Here is a 27,255-nt window from a genome sequence, read left to right on the forward strand (position 1 = left end):
ATTAATGCACCTATAATCCCACTGCTCTAAGCATGTGTCTTCAAGAACTGAGCTCATGTACTTGGTTAAGCCTAAACTGGATGGCATCACCTGGCTGATTCCAGGGCAAATTTCACACAGCACTACAGCTTTTCAAAGCTGAACACAAAGACAATCAGCTCATTGAGCAACTCAGCATTTGTTGCACATGCATTTACTACAGAATTCCTAATCACATCATTAAGAAACATGAAAAGCCTAGATATATTTTATCTTTAGATTTTTTTATTATTATTATTTCAGAGGCACTTAATGTCTTACATTTACATAGCGCCGTTTCCCCCTCCAAAACACTTTACAGTATTTACACACAGGAATGTTTCCCACCGTTGAAATGCAGCCATCTGACTATTTCCAGTACCATCTTCAAAGCACCAGCAATTTGAGACTGAAAGTATGCATCAGTGTGTTGTCTATTAAGGTAGTTCAGAATTCCACTTCATGAACTTCCAACTTGTGCTATTAAAGAAACATAACTAAAATACAGTATCACAGTGCAATTCTGCAACAGAACTGAGACTTCATCATTGCCATTAAATTTTTTTTTTTACAATCTCTCATTAGATCAAGTCTATCTCAAACACTTTAATGTAAGGCCTTTCAAGAATATAATTCTAAAATATTATTCTTTTTTATATTTTCTTTATAAGCCTCCCTTACAATCAAGCACAGAATATTTTTTTCCCTTCCAGTATATTTAGAAACACCAAGTCCTGGCCCTAAGGAGATATGAGCATCCTCAGTTTCAACAAACTTCATAGCATCTAAAGGCAAACCTATTCCTCCTTGGTTTTGAGGATGGATTTTTTTGTTTGCTTGTTGTTAGTTTTAAAAATAAATATAAGATTACACAAAATTCTGTTACATCCAGTAAAATTGTAAAGTACAATTGGGTTTGGCTGCTGGGGGCAATGTAAGTGTGCTGTGTATGGTTTTACTTGTTAGCATTAAAAACACATTAAAGTATCCCAAGTTCGCTACTCCACTGCAAGACTGCCCTAATCACAAAGATCATAGCAACTTTCTCAGTTTAGAGAATTTTTTCTTTGTCTCTCTAAAAGATTACTAAAACATCCCTCCCAAGAGAAGAAGTTGCATTTGTGCTGAGAACAAAAAAAAACCCCAAACCAAAACACCATCCTACACCAACCTGTCATCCCTATTTGTCCCTATGGTTACACTTTGAAAAAGACTACAACCTCACACACAGCATGCTGCTACTTGCTACGTTATGGCTGATGTGAGAACCTGAAGGAACAGAACCAAGAGATTAGTGAAATCAGGCACCTATCTGCCTTCCTGTAAAACAAGCACAAAAATTATTCTGGTACCTTATTCTCTGGAATATGCTGTACTTGAGAGAGAAGCTTTTATGATCTTCTTTGAAGCATTATACTCAGATTCCACCATGGTCACTAGATTCTTGTACCGGGACAGCTGTTTGCATTTGAGTACTTTGAAAGAATATTGACAGGTAGGGGCAAGAACTATGATAAAAGGAAAAATATTAACAGGTAGCAATTTGAACATGAAAGAAATTTCCTAATTAAACTGGGTAAAAATTAAACAGCAGTGCATCCAAGTACATATTCATTTTATAAAAAGTAGGGTTTTTTTTAAATCTAAACCCTTGATAAAAGATGCACAAAGTACAGATGTATTGCATATTTTATGCATGCCTTCATGTAGTGCATTCCTATATTATATCTTACATGGAACACTAAAAAACTACTAGACCTTCACTGTACAACAGGTATTGTAATTTTTTTGTTTTAAAGGCTAAACAGCAATTCAGTTTGAATTACACCTTCCTATTCCCTGATCACAAAAAACACCTTGCTGTATTTATGCTTGTCAAAGTCAAATGACAACCACAGTAATCATTTGTATGGAAAAAACAACTACAGTAAACTATTGTAATAATTTGGTTCCTTTGAGGGGATTTGGAAGCTGGAACAAGAAAACCAGCAAGGACTGGAAATCCTTACAAAACACAGAGAATCATTAGTAAATAATTTGTAACAGAAATCAAGAAACATCATGACAGTCAAGAGAATAAACATGAAGAATGAAAGCATTGTTTCAGGCTTCACTGTCCAGACGACCAAACAGAGAGTACCATTGTCATTTGCTTTCAAATTCAGACATGAAGGGCAGCTAAAACTATAGGATCATCAAATTTTTTGGAAGAGGGAGGAAAGGAGGAACTTGGAAAAAGTAACCGCTGTATTACAGGACAGATTAACATTTTTGAGCTCATTATAACCTCTACTGATTTGATGAAAGACTGGACCCACATTCTTTTCTCTGTTCCCTCTTGTGGGAGTCATTTGTTTCTTCAGAGCTAAAAACATTCACAAGCTTCTTTGATACAAGGATCATCACTTTTCTTTCCCTCCCATTTTTTCTTGTGGGTCAGTCCTTTCCTCCCTCAACCTCCACTCAACTCTTCATTACCACAATATTTCTTTGTCAGAAAAAAGATAGTTGGGCTGGGAGATGGAGGAAGCTTTTGCTAAACTGGGAGAGAATGAGAGCTGAGCGAGCTGCAGAGGGAACTGCATGGACAGACAGATGTTAAAGATAAATCCAAATCCCAGTAAAGAACAACTGTAATTTTTTAAAACACCAGAAGGAATTAGTTTTGTCTTTTAGTTTCAGTTCATCCTTTTTCAGCAAGGGCACATTGGCTACATCACAAGGCTTGGACAAGGAAAAGGCTCTTTCATTGAACAGGGCACAGATCTGAAGATGGGACAATGTCCTGCACCATGTGAAATCTCTCTGAAACATGCATAGAACAGAGCAAAAATCCAAGACTGCTTTGCAGGAACAAGAGAGGTAGCAACCCTAATTTTAACAGGGCTTTTCACCAAAGGGAAAGAAGGTCTACAAAAGTCAAATCAGCCGATTTCAAATGGTTTGCATCCCAGGATGAATCAGGTTACACTAATTTAAGCCCAATTTAATTTAGGCAGGTTTTTAAACCACAAGAATAAGGACATTCTTAGTACGTATCAATAATTACACCAACATATACACAATTAGCAATATCCTACATAATAGTAAATGCTTAACAAGCTGAGTAATTTTATGGTACATTGTCTGACATTCTACACATTTCCTGTAATCATCAATTTCTAGCAGTTCAGTTCATGATTTTAAGATCCAAATTCAACTGTATCTTCAGTTATTTTCTTGAACTCATAGTTTCCTCGGCCATCCATATGCAAGTAGAACTGAAAAAAACCAATATATGTTATTAACTAAAAATTACCAGCTCTATAAAGACCAAAACAAAATATATTTCAAATACAATTTAAAAATATATATTTTAAATTTATAATATATATAAATAAAAAATTTAAATATTATTTTAAAAAGATAATATTTTTAAAACTTCAAAAAATGTTTAAAAAGTTTTAGAGGGTAAACTTAAACTCAGAGGGTAAGCTGCTCTCACCTCACATGTCATTAAATTCACCTGTCTCTGTAAAAATGTTAAACTGTATTTTTGCATATCATGCATCAGTCTGCTAACAGCCATATCTAGACTTAACACTGTTCTCTTGGGTTTTGTGGGGCACAGATTCATCCCCACGTATGAATTCAGTATTTTTATCCACAGGTACAGTCTGTCTGCATAAAAAGTACAGTAAAATCTTAGTTTGCAATAAAAAAGTCCAGGCCTTAGAGACTATTTTTAAAGCATAAATGTATTAGATATAATGAAAGCAAAAAAAATCCATGCTGTTTACTGAATTCTAGTTCAAGGATTTTTTTTTGAGTCTAAGAAAGAAGACTTAAGCAAGCCTCTCATATTTTATACATACAATAAAAATTTTTGGATAGCATTCTTTCATAACTAAAAGCATAAGAATATTTCAAAGAGTAAAATGAGATTTTGAAAAGTAAAACCTTATAAAAACCCAAACGTAACACAACCTACTAGGATGTAAAACAATAAAACCTCAAATCACCTCAAGTCAATTTCCTACAGTCAGTCAACAAAACCCAGAAATATTCTTAATAAAGCTAAGATTACATACATCATGGTGTTTCCAGAGTGACTTCCTGTGAGAAACAGTGAAGAGAGTGATGCCAACCTATATGACAAAAATACCGACAAAACAGTTAATTCTTCTCATGGCTAAGGGGTTAATAATTTTTCAGTATTGTATCAGATGAAGATCTTAAATTCATAACCACAAATGTACAGGCTATTATTAACACTACACTTACATAGCTTTTATTTCAAGATTTTGCTGGGAGGGGGAAGCAATCAGGAGGGATTTATAATTTTTTAATTGATTTCACTATTCTTTTGCTCCTAAAGATTGCCAAACATAGAATTAAGTGAGTAAAAGAGGCAAGGCAGGAAGCAGGTAAAATAATAAAGCTGGTGAATAAAGGAATTTTAACGACAAAAAAAAAATTCCAAACCCACAAAAGCAGTAATCAATTACACACTTAGAGTGACAATTTAAAGTGAATAACCTTCCTTTGTTTCCTTTCAACTTAGCCAACTATTCATCCCCAACAAGGGATGCAAGGACAAAATGACTCTGATGATAAAGGAAGACAACATTTTTTCTTTTTGCAAGGACAGCCTAACCAGGAATTCTACTTTTTCAGCAACATGCACTAGCCACTTGGCAAGCACAAATGAATGTTCATGTTTATAGAATAAGAAACATATGGAAAATAGTCTTTAAAAATCGTCAGGGTATTGATACCAATGTAGTAAAATGAGTTCATGAAGTAATGCTCCTCCTGCAGAGTCCTCACCTAGTGTCCATTCTCTACTGCAGAGGGCTCCTTCAGTTTGAAGCACATATTTCAGTGGCTGCACAGCTTTGCTCCCTTATCATTCTGGAATACTGCTACTCAATAACTAAGGTCATTTCAAGCCCTTTCTTTCCCAGACTAGGGTGTGAAATTGAATCTTATTGATCTCACTATTGATGGCACTACAGAGAATCTGAAATGGTGAGTTTAAGACAACAAGGAAACACAAAGCTATATAATCATATCTTCCTAGAGTGCTTGGCTTTTCATATCTCAAAAGAGATGGAAATGTGACCTTCCCAGTTTCACTTCTGTTGCCCTGCCCAAAAGAAGCCTTTTGAACAAGAAAGCATGCTATAATTTTAGGTTATTCTAAGACTATCTATAAAAGTAAGGTCACTTAGCAGTCAGTAAGAGTTCTGTGTATATCATAGAGGCTACATGTGCATCTAAATTATCTTGGGACTGCAAAATGATTCTGAATTCTAGCATGCATGAAGTTGATGAAGTTGTATGCCCCTCTAAGCTTTTTTCCAGTTTTTTTTTTTTTTTTTTAGTCTGCACTAGGCATAAGGAAGAGTGAACCTTGTACCATTTCAGGTTTCTTGTTGATGTACAGAGAGATAACTCCAGAAACAAAGAGCTCACCTTTCTGCAGTGGCTGTAAATGTAGCCCTCTACATCCACACTAACAGCACTGGTGCACTCATCCAGAATTGCAAACTGGGGCTTATGATAGAACAGCCTTGCCATCTGGAATGCAAGCCAAAAAAAAAAGGATACTAAGGATACTGTGGATACAAAACTACCAGCAATGGTGCAGTGTTAGAAGTTAAACTAAGAATTAGTGTCCAAAAATCTACTATGGAAAGGGAATTAAGTTGCTACCCACTGAAACCTGAAAATCCAAGAGTTTTACATTATCTCCTATTCTTTTTATTCGAGACAATGTTTAAAAGCCAGTATTCCTTTTAAATTTTGAGTACAAACCCCACTGTTTCCAGTTGTTCCTTCAGTATTTAGGTATTTCACATTTTGGGGGTTTCTTCTAAGTCAAATACTAATATTCAATGAATAAAAATAGCTTACAGTTCACATTTTATTTTTTACTGCTACAAATGTTCTGCATTTGTTAAACATTTATGCTTTTGAGACATACTGCCATTCTCTGTTTTTCTCCCCCGCTGAGTACATCCATCCAGTCCTGAACACTGTCCCAGCCTCCTTCACGTTCCAAGATCGGACCCAGCTGGACATTATCCAAGTACTCCTTCAGCACCTTTTATGGAAACAGGAATGACAAATAAAGCTTACATGAACTTAAAACACAAGTGGTTGAAAAAGCTAAAAAGGATTATACCATAACATTATCAACCCTGGTAAATATTAAAGTCCTATTAAATGCAGTGCTTTTCATAGCAGTTTCAGTATTTCTGAATTGGAAGCATTACTCATCCTGAGCAAGACAAAGGGTTAATGAACTAATTATCATTACCTGGTCAGAAATCCCTTTCTTTTTCTGATCTTCCAACGTATCTGGATATATAACTTGATCTCTGAGCGTTCCAAGAGTCATGTATGGTCTCTGAGATACAATTAGAACCAAAAAGATATGTCAAATATTTCCAAACATAGTCAAAGTACAAAGAAAGAGAACAGTATTGGTGAGTAAAGTACTTGGTCTCACCTGAGGAACATAGAACAACTTTCCTCTTACAGGTTTTGTTAAACGCCCACCGAACAACGGCCACAACTGCAAAGGGAAAAAGATTAAAATGTGACAAAAGTCCAATTATAACCATGCTCTGCATTCTCCCGTTTGTTTTATAAAGTTCCCTTACCTCACCAAGAACACGGAACAGGGAGCTCTTCCCACACCCATTTGGCCCACAAATCAGCACATTTGCACCAGATCGAACCTAAAATCGCAAAGCCAACACATAAAAGGGTAGTGAGAAAGTATTGCTGAAAGTTTCAACAATCAATAGGACAATCTGGTATTATCATATGCTTGTTCACAACTTTCTGACATTACAATGAGCAATTTCCAGCAAAAACTAGGTTTTTTCCCCAATTGGTTTAGCAGCAGCAACTGCAGCTGGAAGAAAATGAACTTGTAACAATAAAAACTTTTTTGGGTAAAATAGCTTATTGCCTTTTTTTTTAAACTAACATGACAATTTGTTTGTACTTTCGTTATAAACAGGATGACCTTCGAAGCTATTGTCTTCCCTTGAAAATTTTACATTAATATTGTTTCCTATGATACTAAAAAACTTACCTCAAAATTAAGGTCTTCAATCAAAACATCTCCATTAGGTGTCACCAATGGAACATGATCAAACCTGTATGTATTGCAAAGTTAAAAAAGAAAAAAACAACAGTTGTCTAAAAGAAGCTAATACTGCATGGTTACTTGAGAGATTTAAGGCACTGGGAAACACCTCACCAGTACTTGATTCACTCTCCCACTTTCCAGCTATGAACAGCTAAGGAAGTTCTTGAAACTCTAGCTTTTAAATATCTACATCTACAGGCTTGGTTTTATCCCCTGTATTTGTTTTTTGAATCCTTCTAAGCCTTTGGTCTCCAAAACAGGAGAACATCTTGTGGACACAAACCTACATTTAAGGATGCATGGCATTTTAAACCTAGTAGTGAAGTGTATCTCGCTAGTTCTACAACATGCAATGAATGACTTCTCTGCTCACCTCCCCCTTGCCTGTTTGAATAATATAATAGAATAAAATCCATAACTAATATATTTCTAAGAGGAAACAAGATGGTCTGAGAAGTCATATTCTGAAGGACAGTAGGAATGTTACCAAAAACCCCAAGTTCAGAGAGTAGAAGATGTATTCTGCTAATATGAGAGGATAGGACTGGCTTACAGAACAGAAATGCTGAGATGGGATTGCTAATATGAGAGGATAGGACTGGCTTACAGAACAGAAATGCTGAGATGGGATTACTAATAAATAAAGTTCAACAGGAACTGCAAATTGTAATAACAGGTATTCAGCCCTCTATTAATGGTCACAGAGAGAAAGACTTTTAAAAAGTCTACTTTAAAAATACTGAACTATTGAACTTGAGGAAACTTCACAAACATACTTGATAAGGTTATCACTGTTGATAATTTCTCCAGATCCAGGTATCAAAGACAAAGGCTGCTTTTTATCTCCATCTTAAATAAAGAAAAATGTATTAGTGACTGAAATGCTACACAGAGATGACATATTGAATATTATATCACATGTACCTTTTTCTTGTGATATCATCGTACGCTGATATTTGCCACTGTTCAAGTCCTTGAGAACCTGCATTAATTCCGTGATTCGAGCTGTGAAACTTAAGAAAAAAAAATCCACAGAAGGTCTAATAAGCACTCTGTCAAACTGCTAAAATGACAGTTATTCAACCCAGCACAGAAGCAGAATGTTTACATTTTAGAGTTGCACCAGGTTGTCTAATATGCACCATATTTTAAAAGCTCCTTTTCCTGTAATAGCCAAATTTTACTTCTTACAATATAAAAAAAAAGTTTTGCAAATAATAAATACATAATTGACTTAAGAGCATTTGACAAGGTTTCAACTACACATTCAAACTGCATGCTAGCACTATCAAGATGTGAAACTTATAGTGGACATAATAGCACATCTTCAGACGTGTTTTCAGCATAAAATGTTTTTAATTGCTGAAATTTTAGCACGCTGCAAGGAACAAAGCACATAAGTTTATTTGAATTCTAAAATCAGTTTCTGAAATTGAGATGAGAAAGATTCTTATTATTAAACTTACCCAGCCAATCTCGTCATTTCACGGCCTGCTAGGACTATTCTGCCCAGAGCTTGAGACATTCTCAGTAGCATTCTTCCACTTTGGTAGTAATCCTACAGTAGAAGAAAAGTTTCTTTATGTGGACTAACAAAATTTAAAATTTAGAGGTTGTTTTAATTCTGGTCTATTTACCTCCAAAAGTTCTGCATGAGTGCTATTCTGATGGCGTGGATCAGACAGGTTCAAAAATGGACGACTAACAACCAGGTAGCCAACCACAGTGGCAAGGTCTGCAGTTTAAGAATAAATATTAAGCTGCACATTAATTGAAACAGTAAAAAAAGACACTTATTATGTAAAAAGTTTGTTTGTTATTTATAGGAATCCATTAGCACTTGAGACATACTTACATTTGGCAATGATAGTATCAATGAAACCCATAGAGAACCGGAACAGGATGAAATTATGCAAGTGTTCCACCTGGTAAGTTACAGAAGAAAGAAGTTCAAACTCTATCACTACCTGTTTTACTATCTTTTATTAGACATTTGGTTCCAAACAATTATTTTTCAGTACCTCAGATAAATTAACATGTCACTAAGTGTGGTAAGCACAAGAGTCCCTGCTGGCACAGATTTATATTTGTGATCAAAACAACCTACACATGAAACTAAATAGTGAGAAGAGTAATTGTGGTGGGTGACAAGGAGGTAAGTGGCTAGAGAAAGGCCATTCTAACAGAAACTTCTGTTCTGCTTATAGCCTACCAGCTAATTTTTTAATCAAATGAAAGTAGCAGCAAAAACATCAAGCCACTGTAATTCAATTTTTATGAGTACATGTCAGGAATCATCACAATAGAATTAATAAAGTTTTGCTTTAAATTTTCAAGAAATAAAAGAGGCTTACCAGCTTACGGAAAGTCTTGTGAATAGTCTGTTTTTCTCTCAAATTTCCATTATAAAAAGCAATTTCCTCACTAAAAAAAAAAAAACCAAAAACAAAAAAAACAAAACCAAAAAAAAAAAACCAAATAAAAATAATGCAACTTCATTTTGTTAAAGACAGTCTTTGAAAAAGTCAGACATAAAATATGGGAATATAGCACTTTCAGTTACTTTATGAAATACGGGCTTGTACTTTTTCACAACAAAGAACACAGAATTATTGTACCCCACTCAGTCTTGACTGTGGAATATAATGCACATACAAATTACAGCACATAAAGATGCAAACACTTGGCTCAAACCTGATTACATCACACTTCCCAAGTATATTTTAACACACAACTTCCATTTACCGCACAGTACAGTCACTTGTACCTTAGCAGCCAAGCAAGTGTATACCTGTTTGTAATGAGCCGTGAGTTGACATATCTGTACTCCCCTTCATACTTCTGTTCTATAATAGTCATCTTGCCAATTGGTCTCCTTAAACGTGTAAGGAAAAACCCTGAAATAATCAAGTACGCCATCATGCTAGCTGGACCCTGGGAAAATCAAAAAGAATAAAAGCTTAGGTGGTCTCAAACGACAGTATCTGTATCCAAAGTGCCCAGAAAGCATGAATCTCTTAGTTCTCACCTCCTATGTGCCTATGCTGCCAAGTCAATTACATTTGCAATTCCCATCATATCCCCTTCTTTGGTGTTGTAGATACTACTTTACTAATTTTACTAATTCTCTGTCCCTAGATGTCCTTCCCACCCCAGCCTTCTATTCAGGTTTTTATCACCACCAAGTGTGACCTGTCCCCTACTGTCCTAGATTACTTCATTAATGATTTACTGATACCCTCTCATTTCTTCTCCCTCCTTTCTGCCTACTTCTTTCTCTGTACATTTGCTGAAGTGTCACACAGCAGCCAATATTTCAATCCCACTGTCCACTGTTTCCTGGTCTCTCAAGTAGTCCTGGATCCTAAGTTTCCACGGATGAAGGACAGATGATTAAATACCACTGAAGCATGGAATGGCATAAACTGAATTTGGCATAAACTGCACACAACAACTACTAAAGAGAGCAGAACAAAGACATCTGAGACTGATAATTACCAAGGTTTAGTTAAGCCTTACTGCAAGACTGTCAACAAAACTTGCACCATGTGACCCACAGCTACTCCTTTTCAACTCCTGAACATTTTTGATAATGCATCATTTCACTAATCTGAAGAATTAATTCTGCAATTATTCAGCTTATTGAGTCTTACAGCTCAATGCAAGAAATGGTTCCCCTTCATAGAAACTGCACAGAAACAGAAAACTTATTTTCACCTTTAAATGCAATCCATGCAAGACATAAACAATTAGAAGGGTGTTGTACTAAATAGGATTTCTAAATAAGTACTAGAAGAAAGTAAAGAACTTTCTTGATCCTTCAAACTTTCAGGATCCTTTCTTGATCCTGAAAATACTGTTTTTTATTTTGCTTGCCTCAAAATAGAGGGCACTAAAGCACAAAAAACATTAAGTGTAAATGCCTATTTCCAGTATAGCCCTTCAAATAATGTAGGAATCCACAACTACCACCTAGAGTTTTCCTCAGATTCCAAACAGGTACAAAGAAGGGAAAATGTGCTTATAGTTCTAAAAAAACCACTCCTTTTATTTACCTGTGCTCCTATTGCACTTGTTAGCTTGAAGATGTACAAAACTATATCCAAGAAGGGCTGCAAGAAGCATAGGAAAAAAGGCTTAGAACACAAAACCAATATAATACTGTTCAGAAGCCATGTACCACCCCAAGAACAGTTACAGCTCTGTACTAAAATACTGGCTAGTCTATTATACAAACTGAAAGCTAAGACAAAAGGATTCTCAGCCACATGACTTTTTCCGGAAAACACTGGCTCTAGAATTGAACATAAAAACATCATGATCTTCAGATAAATACATACCATATGAAAAGAGTACTTTGCTGCTTTAGGTCTGTAATGACACTCTGCTCACTTATCAAAGGTGGACTAGAACCCATAATAACTTAACTGAAGTAATAATGAGAAATACTTAAAAGATAATGCCTTATGTATCAGGCTATGTTCCTGATAGGAGGACTATTCCAAAGTTCTATAACCTCCCTCACAAAGCTAAAACAACTGAACTAAAAACTACTATCTTTTGTAGTCAGAAGATTTTGAACAAAGTAAATTGTAGTTTACTTATATGCATCTTGCATGAAATATATAGCATAAAAAAAATTTAGTCTAAATATGTCAACAGTATTCTCATTCACTACCCAGTCACCTTAAAATTCTCACTAGAAACAGAAAACCTTATTCAACCACTCCTCCCTACACACAAAAATATTTGTGTGTAACTGAGAGCTAGGCATTGCTTTTCTTCTGGAAACTATCTACCTGAGAGAGCAAAGTCATCATCGCTCATCTGCAAAAGAATGCTTTATGTTCTTTAAAAGAAAATTTAATACAAATTATAACAACTCGCAGCAGTGCTTTAGTCATGAAAGCCAAAAAAGAGTATGAAACACTACAGTATTATAAACAATTTTTTTAGTACCATACTCCAAGCAATTGTTGTGAGTTGACCGCCCCATCCTAAATGCCTACAGCTACTACTCAAAGTTCTCTCTCAAAAGACTTACCTTGCTAAGGTTTGAGTACAGGTCCACTACACTATTACAGAATTTTTCCACATCCTGTGTAAGGAGTTGATCTGGATTGGCTATTCTGTTGTCCAGATTTCCCATTTTGTAGTATGTATAAGTTCTGAAACAAAACAATTGCTAAGTGGCAGGAAAAAAAAAACATTACCTGGGATCTGAAATAACTGGAACACCCTTGGTTCATAAAACTGAGACACTTAGTAGGGCAAACATTAAATTACTGTTGGAATCAACGTAGCTTGTGCTTTTACCTGACTAAACCCACATTAAATGCTGAAGGATTGTTTAGGCATTTAGGCTCCAGGATGTCTGAGCTGAAGCTCAGGCTCATGCTGTGCTGCTATTGAACTTAGAACACCCTCACACAATCTACTACAGCCCATCTGACAACCACATTTCAGTCCAGAAGTAGCTGCTCAAGCTCATACATCCAATTCGGTCTTGCCCATATGAAGGCACCTGAAGTACTTTGGAATCTGACCCAATCATGGAAGCAGTGCAGTGCATTTTGTCCCCCAATTAAGCCAACTTTACCGTCTTTGTATCTATGGCATATGCAACCTGGATAAGCCACTCACCACCCTCAACTGCAAGTTAATTGCAACCTTACAATCTTCTTACTGTGTACTTAAAATGAATTGACTCAACTTATAAAACCTGTAGACAAGGTGTTACTTACTTAAGATATTCTTCATAGAGGTATCTGGTAAGTCTTACTCGGAAGCAGAGCTTCAGTTCATTTAGACCATACTTCAGGAAGTTATTCACTAAAGAGATCTAAAATAAGAGACAATAACATTTAACTAACAAGAGAAAATATACTTACATCAATTTGCAGCATAAATTGTGTAAATACTTTAAAACAGATCAATTCTCCCCTTAAAATCAATTATGCCATAAACATACCTAAGACCAATCAGACAGTGTCTACAGGACGACTGCTTAAGTTTCTGTCTCCAGATTCTAGTGGATCTCACCACTTAGGACAAAATACATTCAATATTACATATTTTCAGCTCTTCTGATAAACTCTAGACAAGAGCCACCATTTTACAAACACTGCCTTAAATCTGTCAACTAGTTTTAAAATTTATTGCAAATCAGATAGCAACAATTATTTCTATCTGGCGCAGATCAGAGATGTCAATAAACTGAAGGAAATTTAAAGCATGGAAGAAAGCATAACAAAGCTGTGAAAAATGTAAGAAATATAAAAATTAAAGTTTAAAAGAAATCTTCATCTTCAATGGTGCCAAAGGAATCCCAAACCTATAGTCAAAATTGCCATCAACAAAACTAACCTGAAAACCTGAACATAGCTGTTAAAAAATAGTTGCTACCAATAAGGAAATATGCTGATAAAGTCTCCCCATAGTGGAGCCAGAAAATTAAATGTGTTTTCATACAGACCTGTATGTAAAACAATTAATTTCCATAGGTTTTAAGATACTCATTTGAGACTTTTTCCTCAAAATCTTAATTTACATTTAAAATACGTTCTACTAATAGGTCAGCACAAGAAAAGCACTTACAGCAGGCATTGCAGCAATGAAGTTGAACAAGTATTTCTTGAAATCTTTTCTGCTGCGGCCAATGATAGCACTGCAAATGACCACCAGCTAAGAGTCAGTTACAAGAGAAACAACAAAGTATAAACTTGCATGTCTTAAGTGGATAAACTCTCAAAGGACCACAGAGAAAACAAAATCATCATGGAAACCTGTAGTATCAGCTGTAGGATCCAGTCTGACACCCTCTAGTAAGCTAAGTGGCAAGTGGCAGACTGGGCAGTTACCTCCTGTCTGCTCCTCTGTAACTGCCCACATTAAGGGCTCAAAAATTCATGGTCACAGAATACCAGTCCTTTCCCTTCTCTGCTTTCATAGATTCTCACAAGAGAAACAAAGCAGTCCTTCCATTCTACAAAGCACCAAATGTCTCTCCTCAAAACACAGTATCATTTTGAATTCACAGTTCAAGACACATTGTGACTTGCTTCAATTAGCAACAAGACCAGCAAGAATAATCAGAAGTCTAAAAACTACTTTCTAACATATTAAGACCAAAAGCATTTTTTTTAAAAACCTAAAGGGCAAACACCTAAGTGGGAAGAAATGAAAGTCCTAATAGCCACACAACATGTCTAAGTCTATCTCATAAAATGACTATTCTGAAGTACCTTCTTGGACATTCAGATCAACAAGATTTAGTGTCTTCAGTGTACAAAATGTTACCAAATGAATATTTAATAAATAGTTTAAAAATATTAATTTAATCAAATAATTTTATTGATGAACAAAAATAATTTAATATATTTATCAAAATATAGTGGTCTGTCCCCAAATTGCAACTACACCAGTTTTCCAACAGTTTTAAACAAGCAAGCTATAAAATGTCCAAATATATATTCTGATAGAAAACTTTCCCTGTTAAACACCTGACAGAATGTCTAAAAATAACAAATGTATAGGTACCTTTCAATGACTGTTCCATTTTGAATCATCCAAATGTCACAGTAAGTTCGGACTACCAGCATCACAGCAATAAGCAGCAAATAACCTGTCTGGTACAACCACAGAAATGTAACAGGTAAATAAAGGCTAAAATTCACCATTTTTTCAGCAAGTCATCTAACTGTATCTAACAGAAAAGCACTGGTGCCCTAGCTAACGTAATATTTACTTACTTTGCTGGAAATACATTAGCATACAGTACCTTAAATAAAGTACTGACTACATATTTACAGTGAAAGTTTGCCTTTTAAAAAAAGCTGTATTTGGTTGATACAGGTACTGGACACATTATAAGATGGAGGATTGCAGGAATAAAAAAGTTACTGCAATTCTAAGACACCTTTCTGCCATAAGGTTGCAAGAGACCTCTGAACATCATCTACTTCAACTCCCTACTTAAAACAGGGCCACTAGTAACCAGTCACCAGTTAGACCAAGAGTGCAGACAGTTTTCCATGCACTTCACTGTCCACTCATCCAGCCAATTCAGTTTGGCTGTTATGGTATTAAGGGAGACCTGATAGCAAAGTATTCAGTATCCTCTGTTCTTCCCTTATCCACACAGCCAGTTCTCTCATCACTGAAAGCAATCAGGTTAGTAAGGCATGATTTGTCATTGGTAAATCCAGGTTGCTTGCAATCACTTTTTTGTCCCTTTTGTGGTCAGAGTTAGCTTACAAGAAGTTTTGCTCACAGTCTTGCCACGAATATGATGAGGCTGACCAGTAAACTTGTTTTCAAATATGGGAGCAAGGTTTGAGTTTTTTTGGGATTATCTGTAACCTCCTCTAGTGGCCCTGAGCTTTTGAAGCTGATAAAGGCTAGCTCTGTGAGCACTCTCACAGGCATTTCCATCCATGCTTCTACCTTCTGTGCACCTCCTTTTTGTAGCTGGGCTGCTGAAGGCCCCTGGTCTACACTCTGGACATCACAATTCCCTGCTCTTGTGCCTGATGTATGTTTAAGTTCTTACAGTTCATTGCTTAAGTTCCAAGCTCAACTAATGCTTTGGATCTTTTTTCTTTTAAAAGTGCCCTGGAAAGCCTGAGAAAGATGGAGGCACTGATTTCTACACTGCATAGCTTTCCTGAAATGATGCTGAAGAGAACTTTTGACAACTTCATTTTCTAATACAGGTTGGCCTGGCTATAAGTTACTAAATCAAAATAATGAATGAACTGCATCTTATTTAAAGGCAGGAAGCTTTTGCACACAGAAGTGTACTGCCTTGTACAAGACAAACCAAGATGCCCTTTTAAAAGTTATGCTACAACAGTAGTTAGCAGCTGACATTAAATGGCCTATCTTGTAATTGAAAACAGAACCTTTAGTGATATAACAACTGAGCATAATGTAGACTTTTATATTATTACATTGCTATTTTAAAATACATACCACAATTTAGTCCAATTTAAGTAATGTATATGCAGTTTAAATTCTGATGCAATTTCAAAAGAGACTTGACTCCAGCTTTATTTCTTTATTTATTAATGCAGGCAATGCTTACCTCTTTGCACAGTGTTCTAGGGACCATTATTTTCAGGATTCGACATATTCGTGCAATAAACACTCTGTCCACCATCGCTCGCTCCTTCTTTCCCTCCTTCTGCTGCACACAGAACAAAACAAGAAAAGTGAGAATTTTTTGTGTTATTGAACTGTTGATGTGATATTTTCCAAATTATTTACAGCTATATTCCTTCTGCAGAATTTGCAATATTTCCTGCCAACTTAAGACTTGCTCAGACAAGTTAAATAAGGGATTGGGAGCTATCAAAACAAACTGCAATAGTACAGTACTAGTAGACCTGTACTTCTAGGTGTCTGCTGTATCCTTTGTGTTATCTTTAGTACAGTTTAGTATAGAATTCTTTTATATAATATAGAATCATAAAATAATAAATTAGCCTTCTAAGAACATGGAATCAGATTCATCATTTCCTCCCTTTGTTGGGGGTCTCAGAAAATACAATGTACACCCTTCTATTTATCCAGTGCAAACCCTTTTTATTTTAAGTTTTCAGTAAAGATATAAGTACATGGAATCTATTCATAGCATTGTAACGCCAGAATCACAGACTCTGCCTTTTGGTCTATTTTATTTGACCATGAAACAAAAATCTTAGCTTAAAGGGATTTAGTACATCCCTTTCAAATAACTGAATTAACAGACACACAAAAGATCAAGGAAATGACAAAACTCCTACCAGATGTTTGAAGTAGTTTCTAATTTAGTAACTGTGAGACTCAACATCTTGTTCCATACATTTTTCTTTCACATAAAAAAATAAACAGAAGTTATACCAAATCTACACACAGCTGTTTGTTTCTACCTATACAGAAAATCTTACAACACTGGTCCTTACAAATTCCTAGGGCAATAAGAGATAAAAGAACATTGTGCACATCAAGAATTGATCATTATGGAGTCAAACTTCAGCCTCTTGTGATTATCCTGATTCTTCCATTTGTTTCACCAATGCAAATCTGAAAGTATCATTCAAACTGTACTTGCACCGTAGCCAAGATCAAACTACAGTGACAGGACTTAAAAGTTTTAAAAGATCAGGTTTATTTAAAATTATTAAAGAATATTTGACATAAGGAAAGAATTACCTCATTATTCTGCAAAGCTTGTTTTCCACTTCTTTTACTGCAGAGAAAAGAAAAAAAGTATTCATTTGTTATTAACACACTTTTCTTTGTCTTGATCTCTACACATAAAAGACAGAGAGGAAACCTTGGGATTATGTTGCTACCTATTTCTTTCAGGGCAATTCAGCAGGGCTACCTCCAATGCCAAACCTACATGCTGCTGTTATACAGCACATATAATGCCAGTGAAACCCCACTCATTCCAGCAACCAGTTTCACGTAGGAAAACCAAGTCTCACCCTTTCATCTCAAAGTTCTGCTTTACCTTGGCTTTGTATCATGAACTCAAAGAGTTTTTCTGTTTCTCACACATACTTTACAAGCATGGCTACATGGTTCCACTGACCACAAATGAAAACTACAAGAATGTAGATCCAGCAATCCAAGCAAGCCAACTTTGATGTTTCATACTATCTACATAAGCTAACCAGATTTGTTTTGCATTGCATTTGACTTCAAAAATAACACATTTACTACACAGAGAGATTATTTGTTCATAAACATGTGCTACAGGGGAAAAAAAGCCAGCTCCTGTGAAATCAAGTTCCTGCAAAGATGTCCATTAAAAGGGGAGTTATTTTTTAGTCTGTTTTCCTTCCTCTGCATTTAACAGAACAGTTAGTAGAAAAATATTTATCAACTGGCGTTAAACAAACATTCAAAAGCACAACACTATTTTTTTTGCCTCTACTTTCAAGAAAGAAAAGCTGAACAGTAAGGCAGTTATAGTTTGTCTTTCTTCTTTTTGGAGCACTCAAGCATCAGACAAGAACATGAAGCTGTTTGGAGAATTTATGTAGTTTAGAAGAAGCCACCAACTATATTAAACCATAACTTTCTTAACCATGGTATTATAACACTGAGAGCAGGCTGCCTTAAAACTACAACATTCATACACTTTCAAGGCAGAACCTAGGACACTACAAGAAAGCAGAAACTCCTTCAGTCTACAACACCAAAACAGGAGCAGACAACCAGCTGTCCCACAACTTCATCAACAGCACCATTTCACACTTGTGTGTTAGAGTTCCACCAAGAAAATATCTAGAATGAAACTGCGCCTAATTTAATTTACAATGATTAAAAAGATCTATGAATGTCACTGATGAATAAAAAGAAATAACTTAATTACTATGAAAGAGGCAAGGCAGCAGAAGAACATGAGAAAAGAAGGAGGGAAGGAGGAGGCCATGAAAGCAAGAAGGGAGATCCACCAGTTCAGCAAGAATTTAATTAAAGGTAATAGAGACGGAAGTCTGAGAGAAGATAAAAATCTTGTAAGACTACTTGTGTAAAAGAAAAAACAAAGAATGAATATGAAGGGCAGCAGGGGCCAGATTGGGGGAGAAATAATAAAAGTTCAGAAGAGATATAACATTTAATCAGGCTATGAGGGCAGTAAATCTGTGGAAATGGTAACAGAGTGTAAAGTCTAAGAAACAATCTAGTTGGAGACTACATCCTGGTGATGCAAGAGCAATGCATTTCTTGTACAAGAAACTTCTCAATCCATCTTCTAATTTTACAAAACTTGAATATGGATCAGTCCAATCACATTAGGTTTGGCAGTAGGAGGAAAGTAGTATTAAGCATGAATGAGTAGTGATCAAACTATGTGGTTATTTCTCTAGATGATTCATGACTTGTTATAACGTAAGATGAAAGCATGCTGCTCTTCCATATATGCTGTAATGATTCCTATAAGCTTTACTGCTTCAAGTTCCACCAGTCTTTGAAGTCACAACACTCCTAATACACAACTATTTCAGCTTTAAAAGGATCAGAAGTGAATATATTAATAGAGTAATATATTAGGTAGATAAGGCCCAGAATTATTCTGTCAGTTAGTTGAATATCTTTGATGTATTTATTGATACATTTTTCCTACAGTAGCTGTTGAGAGAAACTGAGCAGCCAAAATTACTGACTGAGCTGCAACTGAACATCCATTAAAGGAAGATTGTTCAGAAATGAAGATCTTACATTTAATAATAAACTCACATTTAATTAGCATTTATAGTTATAAAGTTTAAGATAAAAATGAAGCATTTGGAAATTTAAAATCCAATTTAAAAAGAGCTTTAACAGTGTTCTGTTCTCTTTTTTCTACAAAATTTGTGCAAACTCACAACAAGACTAATACTTGAAAAAGTATGGAAACAATCTTACATACGAAGTCAAGAAGAAAAAAATATTAAATGTGCCTATATAGCTCTCATTTTATTTGCAAATAAAGACTGCCATAGTTCTGCCTGGAATAAAACCTTTCCAGTCCAATACCTATTGGCACTACTCCTGACTCCACTGTACTACTGTAAAACTTTTGGTGGTTGCATTCTCAATGAATTTAAAGACTAAATAACATTCTCAATTAGTCAGCAAGAATACAGCAAGACTATCTGGTTGCAGCAGAGAGCTCTAACACTTGGAATAGATTCAGGCTCTCCATTATTCCAGACCTCTCATTTACATAATGCTGGAGCATCACAAGGCTCGGTGGTGGAGGAAGGTAAGTGCTACATGCTGGCCAAGTTCCCCAGTGCAAGTAACCCCCCTGGTACAGAGCCATTGCTCCTTTGTGCCCTCACAGACAAGGGGGGATGACAATGAAAAGGTTTTTGAAAAGGAAAACATTAGGAAAAAATATAGTAGTAAAACATTTCTAATAGTGAATCAAAAACAGTGGAACTTGTCACCATATATTTTCAAGATCTAACTGCACAAAACCCTCCACAAAGCAGTCAAAGCAGTCAATTCAATGTGTAAAATTTTTTTAAGACCACAAAGAGTCTAGAGGTATAATGGAACACATATCTCCTGAAGAAGTTTCAGGAAAAGCAGCATTTCAGATGTAGCCTGCTACCCATTATTTAAATGCACAGGGCTTTTACAGCAAACACAGATATAAAAAGCAAAGAAAGGCATCAGCAGCACCTGGGATGACACAACTACACCAAACCTGTCATTCATCCGTCATGGTAACTGAATAGCAACTCTCTAAAGAGAAGTAAGTAAGTAATTACTCAGTAGGCAGGAGGCAATACAACAAAACACCTTTCTCCTGCAAAATGAGAAACACGATCAGCCCATACCAGCAAGATGCTTTAAAGAAACTAATGGAGTTTTGGGACTCTGTACAGGCATCTGACAGCTGATCCAACTTCAAGGGCAGTATGGAAGCCCAGTGGGGATGGAGAAATCATGCAATTCCAGTCTCCAAAGAAGGACTGGTCAGAGTACTGGCTCTTGTGACTCTATTTACATACCAGTGAGGCTATTCTCTCTAAAGAAATATGCAATAATACTGGTTACTCAAACAGAATAATTCTCAACACTATTGAAGAAGAAAGTGATTTGAGAAACTGTGAAAAGCCTCCAAGAGGCCTGAGTCTTCTTACTGAAAGGTCTCAGGCACACTAGTTCTGTGGCATTTACTAGCAAACAGGAAAAAGTTAAAGGTTTACTGTCTTTAGAAACACCTGTCACCATCCAGAACAAAGTTCAGAGGAAGCAATCTACACTGAGCTCAGCACAACAGGGAATTGCAGGTGAAGAGGGTGATAAGCAAGACTTGCTGTTTAATGGCACATTATGAGGAAGTAAGGGCTTTAAAGTGTTACACTGTCCTTAACTGAAAAAAACCTACAAATTTCATTCACGTCATGCTACCTTCCTTCTGTGGAGTTAGGATGACTTGCATCTGCTCAACACAGTGCAAAGAAAGAGTATCTGGTTTAGGATTTAGTGTAGCACTTCAAAGAGTTGTTACCTCCAGGCAACCTTTGTATCCTGCAGACCTTACATGTTGGAATGGCACAGTGAAGTTTTCACAGCTTCCAAAAATCACACAAAATAAACAATTTTGCAATAGTTCATGATTATTTGTGCAGTTTTCAGGTTAGTTTTGGAGTCACTAAGACATTGTAAAGAGAATAAAATTCAAATGGCTAAAGATGCAATGCAACAGTGTGAAGAAATAACTACAGGGAGAAAAGTCTGGTGTAGCTAACTGGCAGGCAGAGTTTCATAGTGCACGTCTTACACAGAGGGGTAGAGAGCAACAGTACAGTTATTTCAGGTCAAGGGCAGCAACCCTACTCAGAAGTCTGGGCACAGTCCAAAAGCATGCCCATTTACACAGTACACTCTGAGCAGACACAGAAACCAAAAACAGAACTTTCTTGGCTCTAGACTGGTGGCTAGTTGCAGCTTAACCAAAAATAATGTGAGAGGAATGCGTTCAGGCAAGCAAGAAGGGGACTCAGAAGGTCACAGAGAGCTGTTACTGCAAACAGGAGCACTGCATTGCTAAAGCTCAAAAGGTTTCTACAAACCTATGAGAAGAAGACAAAGCAGAACTGTTGGAGAGGAAATTCTAAGTTTCAGTAGAAAGAAGAATGCATCTCAATAATATATCTTACATACAAGAAAAACCTCAGCACTAATAATTTTGTCTTAAGCTGTGCTTGGGCCTGAGCTGTGGCTGCAGATCTCCTTCATAACAGTGGAAAAAGATTTCTAGCTAGTTTCCTAAAAAAATTTTTTAAATCATTTTTTAAAAAAGTTATACACTGTCATACACACTTATACTAGATCTTCCCTTAGACAGCAAGCATTTTATGCAACTTAATTAAGAGAGAAACCACTAATTAGCTAGCCAGGCCCCAAACAAAGGCAGTCTAAATGCTAGGATTAGGGCTGAGTCATCTGGTTTCTCCTGTCTCCATAACCTCCAGCTGAATTCAGGTTTCCTGAGCCCCAGGCAGGTTTTTCTACAAGACTGCATTTTCAGTATATTTTCTAGTAATCCTATCTGCATATTTAGTCTTTTTTCCCCCTCAACGCTAGTGCATTTCCTGCAAGCAGCAGACTGAAGAGTCACATTCACATCTGGAAAAATTTACTCCAATGTAGTTAGCATAAAGTTGTTTTTGTTACTTGCCACCTTTCCTTCAAGTAACACAGGTTCCCTTTAAGGCTTTTACATACACAAAAGCAGTCTATTAATCTGCAGCAATGTAATTTCACCCTTCCTATCAAACAGCCATGACTCAACTAGAACAGGTCCCTCCATTTGAAGTACACTGGCAAAGCCCACCCAAGGACATTCAGAATCTAGAGAAATTACACAAACTAACAAGAGAGAAGAACATTCTAAATATATACAAATGGAATAAAAATGCACCATCTGTTTCAAGCTACAACTCCCACTTGCTACATCTAAACTCCTATTTTATGTTTGAAAGCACCTCTGAGCATTTGGACGTGTGTCTGTCACCTCTGACTGCAACACTGTCACTGTCACAGCACGTTCTCAGGCTGTGCAGCTGAGGACACAAGCAGGGACATCTGAGGGAGTGACACGAGTGACACGTGCTGCCACTCTGTCAGCAGACAACGGCTGAGGAGCACAGTGACGGGCAGGAGCACAGGTTAAGTGTCACCCAAGATGAACTGTGCAAACCCTATTTGATACACACTGTCTGCAACTCAGCCTCCCTCCACTCAATGAGCTTTCCCCTCAGTCTAGGCTTGCCTAACCTCTAAGGCCCCAGGCACTATTCTTGCTTTATTCATTTTTTCCCCAGAGGTGGGACACCATCACAGGGGTTTCCAAGTTCAGTTTATATTAAATTGTGTCCATGTCTTAGCATCTGCTTGGATTCTAATGAATGCAGCTAGGTGAGAGGAAAGGCCCTACAAGCAGATTCTAAAATATTTTGTCACCTTCTCATTCACTACAAATGCCTTCCTATTACTCTAAACTGTTTATTGCCTTTTCCTAACCTTGCAGTTCCAAACTCTTTACCCCAACTACCTTCTATTACCTCTCTCAATCCCTCCTTCCAGCAGAAAGTTGTATGAGTTAAAGATCTTCTTTTTCAAAGTAAGCCAAGCTCATTCTCTACTTGTGTAAGTACTTTATTATAAACTACACAGATACTCAGGAAAAGTTCTTATTAGAGGGGTAATGAAAAATATCCAGCTCCTTTATTTAACACCCTTTAAGGCTTTAATTCTGAAGCAATCAAATCTTAAGCAAATATTCTGTAACTTCTTGTTTGAAGCAAGATTAGGGAAAGAGAATAAACAGACTTTTGTTTTCTGCATTATAAACCCAGGATAATGTAGTTTCTCAAAGAACTTCTCATTACTCTAAAAAAACCCAAATACTACAACTGAAGTCATAATTGCATTTAGATACCACAACTTTCCCCTTCCAAGAGGACACACAGCTTTTGTAAGGAAACTGACTTTGTGAGAGCAACTTTGAAAAAGAACCAATGTATTTTTCCTCCATGTTTACTCCAAGGAAGTAAGATTGAAAACTAACAAGTTAAACAAACAGTTCTACATCACTCTACTTCAGAAGATTTCAGAAAAGTGTAGTAATAAGGTGTTGTAAATTGCAAGTGACACCACCTCTCAGTTCTGGAAAATCAATGAGCAGTGTAATACCTCTCACAGAAAACATCTGTGACTAATCCAGGCAGTACTAATTAAGTGATCTTTGACCTAGTAAGGCAGGTTGGCATAACACATACAGCTTAATTATTCATACATTACTACTTTATATGAGTTGTACTGAACTTTGCCCCTATTGTCTGACAGCAGAAAAGTAGGTTAAAGTTGCTACTTCTCCTTCCTATAAACTGGTTATTCTATATAAAAACAAACACATACAACATGACAGGCCTGTGACATAACTTTCATGTTACACATTCAAACACACCTGATTTGCTAAAAGATGATTTTCTTTTTCTCAATTTGTATGTTATTTTACTTTCCAAGTTTAACCAGCAGCAAACCTATTGCTGACATTCCAGCAAAACTTTAAAAAGCACACAAAAATCAAACAGAAAAATGGCAGGTACTCCAGGAATACATGAAATAATAGGAAAACGTGAAATGTTATTTTGAACACAAAGTATGTACAAGAATGTATTCTGAAACTATGTGAGGAAGGAAGAAGTTTTGCAGGTAAAGTTCACAGTTGCACTAAAACATTTCATTGATTCACCTGAATGTTAAGCCCAGCGTTCTGCTGGTTATATTCAGGTCTGCAACATTTACCTTTGCCCTTACAAAGCTCAAAACTAGAATTTCATCTTCCAGAATTCAAGAAGTTGAAATTCACCTCACACTGACATGGCACAACATTTTCAGGCATTATACACCAAGGTTAACAAAGGAATTCACACACAAAAAACTAAATCACCTCACGGATTTTAGCCAGTTAACCTCAAGCAGCAGATACACTACCAGTCCTCTTCCAGACTATCTAGTTTGCCAAGTGAAATTCTTCACCCTAGGAATAAGTACAAAAATTTAGGACAGCCATGCCTTCCCAACTTCTTCCTCTTCCCAGAGAGTCAGAGATATAAAACACAGATGCTAGAGGACACACTAGGCCCTGCAGATTTCAAAGGTTGTGCACTTGTTACTATATGTCAGCATCATATACCAGCACAAGAAAGCTGAAAACGTAAAGATGTGGCACGAAGACAATCCTTTTCAAAAGTATTCTCTAATTTACATCAGCAACAAAACATGAAGAAATGAACGATACATGAACTAATGAGACTAAAGGAGGATGAGGCGATGGTAATAACCAGATGCTTTTGTCTAGGCTGGTGATATAAGCAATGTAGCTTACCTACTGCCTAGTCTTGACAGGTAGCATTCTGTAAGGCTCCTGGCAAGGTTTGCCTCACAGGGAAACATGGAGAAAAGAACGAAGACCAGTGGGCAAAAACCATCCTCAAAATAGCATTCAAGCAGCAGCACAGCTATTATTGAAACAACCGAATGTTGGATGTTAGAGTTTGGAATCCATGGCCACAATACAGTACCAGCAGTAAATAAGACCTAAGCTGTGGAGGGACTCAGAAGTGTAAAACAATACATACACACAAGTGAAAAATCAAATTTGTAAGCAAGGCACTTACTTTAGCAACTGCATTTCTAATAAATTCAAGAATGCAAAATGACTAAAGAGATCACAGAAATAAAGGACAAGGTATCAGAAAGACTGCAGTACAGAGAGAGCAGAAGGGACAGATCAAGTCACAAGCTCGTGCATCTGTTGAATTTGCTGGAATGTAACTCATAAGTTATCCTCCTTTCCCAATTCCCAATAATCTTGCAATAATGTTTGGTCCACCTACTATATCTGAATACCTCAGTTTTTTAACACTATACCTAGCAAACTTGAAGATCCACACAGGAAAGACACATTCCAAAGAGTCTTCAGCATTTAGGCTGACACTTTCCATACACTGACCCCCAAACTAATGCATGCATTGCCATTGTCAAGTCCTGCAGATCAACATCAGAAGACATGAAAGCAAAACAGTTTAATGGGGACAGCACAGGACCCACATAATATCTATTTCAAGTATAAGGAGATGACTCTGGACAAGTTCTAGCCTGTTTCTATCAAATGAATGCTACTAACAGTGGGAAAATATTAAATGCGCTTCAAAACTAAACTGGACCTGCAACTGTTTTGAAGATGTGCTCCAATCTGAATGTTTGTGTGCTCCAAGATCATTCCTCAATGAAGGCAAAGTAAGGTAAGTGTGGACAACTGACATTCACTTTAGACATTCTTGGTCTAAGCTTAACATATAACTGCTCCTGGAACATCTGCATGGCCCAGTATTTCTTACAACCACCACTATGCTAGGCATGAAAATCTGAGCTCATCATTTTTGTGCCCTTCCATACAGCTCTTCTGCTTTTTGAAAGTGGAATTTCACTAACTTAGGCAGAGATATTTGAAAAAAAATCACTCCTCCCTATGAGTCTGATAGAAGAGCAACTCGCAGCCATAGCTCAGGATCTTGTTTTAACTCTCATGCAAGAAACAGTTAAGGTAGCAAATGTATGACTTGCCAGCAGGGTATCAATGTCTGCCATGTTGTGTGACAGTTACCCAACTTCATTAAACTCCCACAGATATTGTGCATGAGTGGACTTAGGTAAAATAAAACTGGATCCTTGCTTAATCTCAGGTATGTTATTACTTAAGTCTGTTGAGTAAGTCCATCTCAGTATTTGGTAGTGCTTACAAGACACCTGTAGGCACTGTAATATCGCAACACATCAGGTCTTAAGCATATAGTTAACAACTTACAATCTCAAATACAGTAAAACCGTGAAAGGGCTGAGCCTGCGATATATTCTTCGACTGCCACACTTTGCAATACCAGTGCTTTGTAAGGCATTAACGAATACACACCCTAGAACCGTATATCTGTAAGGCAACCTCACAGAGAACATCACCACATTCGGCCGCTTTGAAATCACTGCCCGTGTATCTTATTGTCACACGGCAGCATTCAAACAACAGCTGAGTCCATTAACTGCCTATGCAGACACGGTCATCCCTAGAAGTGTCAATACTCATTCCTAGTCCGGAAAATAGAAAAAGCCAACATAATTTGGGTAACAAGGCGGCGGTGGTTGGATGCTCGCAAGACGGGCACAGACCCGACGCCGGAGAAGGCGTGGGGAGAAGCAGGCTGTCCCTGCGCCCAGGAGCCGCCTCCCGGGCAGATGGCAGCGGTGGCAGCGCCCCGTGTGTGGCACAGGGGCGCGGCTGCCCCTCCGCCGGGCGAGGGCCGTGAGGGCGAGCATTGCTCCCGCTGCCTCGGCCTCCCGGCGCCGGCCCCGCGGCTCGCCCGGCCCCTCCCGCCCCGCGGCCCGGCCCGGCCCCGCGCTCACCCGTGCTGCGCGGCCCCCCGCCGCTTGCTGAGCAGGCAGAGCAGCGCGCAGGCGGCGGCGGCCCCGGCGATGGCGGAGTGCCGCGCGGTGAGGAACTTGCTGTAGGCGGCCATGGCGAGAGCAGCGCG

At 37.2% G+C, this 27,255-nt stretch overlaps 1 protein-coding gene across 2 annotated transcripts; it reads right to left on the reverse strand.

Annotated features, from left to right (window-relative positions):
• Window positions 1–242: 242 nt before the first annotated feature.
• ABCD3 (ATP binding cassette subfamily D member 3) lies at window positions 243–27,255 on the reverse strand. Of its 2 annotated transcripts, none has more exons than XM_063165669.1 (23): window positions 27,128–27,255; window positions 17,360–17,396; window positions 16,251–16,352; window positions 14,705–14,793; window positions 13,763–13,832; window positions 12,910–13,007; window positions 12,210–12,333; window positions 11,221–11,277; window positions 9,957–10,099; window positions 9,520–9,589; window positions 9,021–9,090; window positions 8,803–8,900; window positions 8,632–8,723; window positions 8,090–8,178; window positions 7,942–8,014; window positions 7,109–7,172; window positions 6,669–6,746; window positions 6,515–6,580; window positions 6,323–6,412; window positions 5,987–6,106; window positions 5,476–5,580; window positions 4,089–4,145; window positions 243–3,278 (listed from the first exon to the last, which is right to left on the reverse strand). In XM_063165669.1, exons 1-23 carry the CDS (start codon window positions 27,238–27,240, stop codon window positions 3,201–3,203), a joined length of 1,983 nt encoding a protein of 660 aa, XP_063021739.1. In that variant the 5' UTR covers window positions 27,241–27,255; the 3' UTR covers window positions 243–3,200. The 2 variants fall into 2 exon arrangements, with proteins under 2 accessions (XP_063021739.1, XP_063021740.1); XM_063165670.1 differs by lacking the exon at window positions 27,128–27,255 and adding an exon at window positions 25,056–25,138.

The sequence above is a fragment of the Melospiza melodia genome, chromosome 11, assembly GCF_035770615.1.
Source record: "Melospiza melodia melodia isolate bMelMel2 chromosome 11, bMelMel2.pri, whole genome shotgun sequence".
Classification (NCBI taxonomy): domain Eukaryota; kingdom Metazoa; phylum Chordata; class Aves; order Passeriformes; family Passerellidae; genus Melospiza; species Melospiza melodia.